The following is a 2,517-nucleotide window of genomic DNA, read 5'->3' as shown; positions in this document are numbered from 1 at the left end:
TAACTCAAAAGGTAAAAGTTAAAATATAAAATATGAAATTAGAAATATAAAAGCTGCAAAATACATCATAGCCCCAATATTCAAAGGTGTAGCATAAAAAAAAAGCATAAATAAGATTCATGGCTTCCACACATGTCCTCTCTTGTGCTGGAGTTTCTGCCTTCTATTAGGTATAATTCTGGTTGGACAAGGAATTGAAGGGTTGCATGGTTGACTTCCTTCAACTGTTAGTGTTGTTGCCTAGTATGATATTTGTTGTGTAGGTGGTTGATTTGATTCTGCTAGTGTTGGATGTTGTGATGTGTGAGCTGCCTGAGTTTGTCGTGGTGGTGGTTGTGATGATTCAATTGGCTGTTGTGAGGGTTGAGGTGCTTGAGTTGGTGTTGCTGTTGGATGTTGTGATGGTTCATGTGGCTGAGTTTGTGATGGTTCAGGTGATTGCTGTGATGATTCTGGTCCTTGGCTTGTTTGTGGTGGTGGCTGGTCTGATCCCAGATTAGTTGGCTAAGTTATTTGTGCTAGTGGTGCAGACTGAGGTTGTTGAGGACAACTTTTTCGATTGTGGACTACTTCTTTACATATGCCACACTTTTTAGCCAAGCCATGTTTTGTAATCTGCTTCTCATTCTTGTTCTTCTCCCAAGCTTCAAGTCCTATTTTCTTTTTGGGTCTTCCAGGTAGAATTCGCTTAGGAGGGGGCAATACATCTGGAAATTTTGTTTCTATCCACAAATGCTGACCATTGCAAGGGTATATGATTGAATTATAGATCTCTTCGTAGGTTGAGATTGTAAACCAATGAGGGATAAAATCTTCTTCACTCAAGTTCAGAAACTTCATTGCAGCCACTTCATGACAACAAGGTATCCCTATGATACTTCACTTCCTGCAGGTGCAATGTTTGTTGTCTATGTTCACCACAAATTTCTCCCTAGTACTTGATTTGTGCCTAACCTCAAATATCCGATTTGTTGACCAGCTGTAACATTAAATGATAATTTAATATAAGTATAAATGACAACCCAGATAATACTGTAAATCAGAATTAGTTGGCAATATTGTTGAAGTACCTAGGAATCCAATTTATGGAATTGGCTGTCTCGTTTTTCAATTTGGTCTTAATTCTTGGGAAAATTGAGTTTTTGAATGATTTAGCCTTTGATCTATTTTCATACCATCTTTGCATCATATAAAGACGTATTTCCTCCATCATGGACACTATGGGCTTACTCCTTGCTTCTACAGTTACATTATTGAATGCCTCGCTCATGTTATTGACGATTGTGTCACACAAAGGTCTGGGGATGAACCTTGATTTTGACCAATACCTATTTAAGTGGCACATAGAAATCAGAAATGGTTCAAGAAATAGTTCACAAAATTAAAATAGAAAACAATCAAAGTTGAATACATTTACCTTAGGGGTATTGCTAACAAATGTTTGAAAGCATCAATGTTAACTTCTTTAATTTTCCTCATGACTTTCTCCCAATGTTGTGGATAAGTGCTATGAGTTGTTTCCCACATTAAAGCTTTCAGATTCTTTCCCGGGAATTTCTTCCTAAAGTTTGCATATAAATGCCTTATACAAAACCTTTGGTCAACCATAGGCAAGAGAGATTAAATAGCACGCAACAAACCCTGCACCAGAAAATTAAATTGACTTAGCACCAGTGCACCTTATATGTCGCAGTGCACCAGAAAAGTTTGGGTGTTCATAATTCACAATTAAATTTACAAATAACAACAGTGTGCATAAGTAATAGACATACCTTTTGCTGGTCTGACATGAACATGTAGGATGGACAAATATCTGGTCCTCCAAGATCATCAATTAACAACTCCAAAAACCATGTCCATGTGTCTTTATTCTCCACTTCAACAATATCACATGCAATTGGTAACATCTGGTCGTTGGCATCCCTTCCAACAATAGTTAAAAGTTCACCCCCACACTTGTGTTTCAGAAAATAACCATCCAATCCAATAAAAGGGTGGCATGAAATCATACTATCTTTCCATGTTTTGAGACACATATAGAACCTGGCGAAATATCTTTCCCTTTCATTTCCTTCCACCTTCACCTTCGCTATAGAACCCGAATTTGATTGAAGAATCTCATGTGTGTAGTCATATATTCGTTTAAATTGTTCTATAAAGGACCCATCCACTTGCTCAACAACCAATGTTTTTGCTCTATGAGCCATGGACTTTGTGACATAAATATCCTACTTCCTAGTTACTTTATTGCGAATATCAATTGCCTTCAGTCTTGGATTGTCTTTCAATGTGTTTTCCAACCTATTGCTTAACCACTTAGCATTCAACATTTTTACATTGAATCATCTGCTGCACTTTTGTTTGTCATTAATTCTCCTCAACTGCCATATGTTTGTTGCAGCCACATAAGCACAATAGGAAAACCAAGTACATTTTCCTTTCGCACCCAAACAAATGACTCTACATCTACGTTTATCATTTTTTTTAAAATTTTAGCCTTCTTCCAGATTGCACTCC

General features: G+C 37.1%; 1 protein-coding gene across 1 annotated transcript; it reads right to left on the bottom strand.

The window, feature by feature from the left end:
- Positions 1 to 879: 879 nt before the first annotated feature.
- Positions 880 to 2,207, bottom strand: LOC146881524 (uncharacterized). Its single transcript, XM_085669219.1, has 4 exons — positions 1,773 to 2,207; positions 1,418 to 1,557; positions 1,176 to 1,328; positions 880 to 979 (listed from the first exon to the last, which is right to left on the bottom strand). The coding sequence occupies exons 1-4, from the start codon at positions 2,205 to 2,207 to the stop codon at positions 880 to 882; spliced, it is 828 nt and encodes a 275-aa protein (XP_085525345.1).
- Between the last annotated feature and the right edge of the window lie 310 nt (positions 2,208 to 2,517).

The sequence above is a fragment of the Vigna unguiculata genome, chromosome 11 (assembly GCF_037176805.1).
Source record: "Vigna unguiculata cultivar grain cowpea cultivar isolate G323 ecotype 2 chromosome 11, ASM3717680v1, whole genome shotgun sequence".
In the NCBI taxonomy this organism is placed as follows: domain Eukaryota; kingdom Viridiplantae; phylum Streptophyta; class Magnoliopsida; order Fabales; family Fabaceae; genus Vigna; species Vigna unguiculata.
Note: the sequence above shows the minus strand (reverse complement) of the source record. Positions and strands in the feature narration are given on the sequence as shown.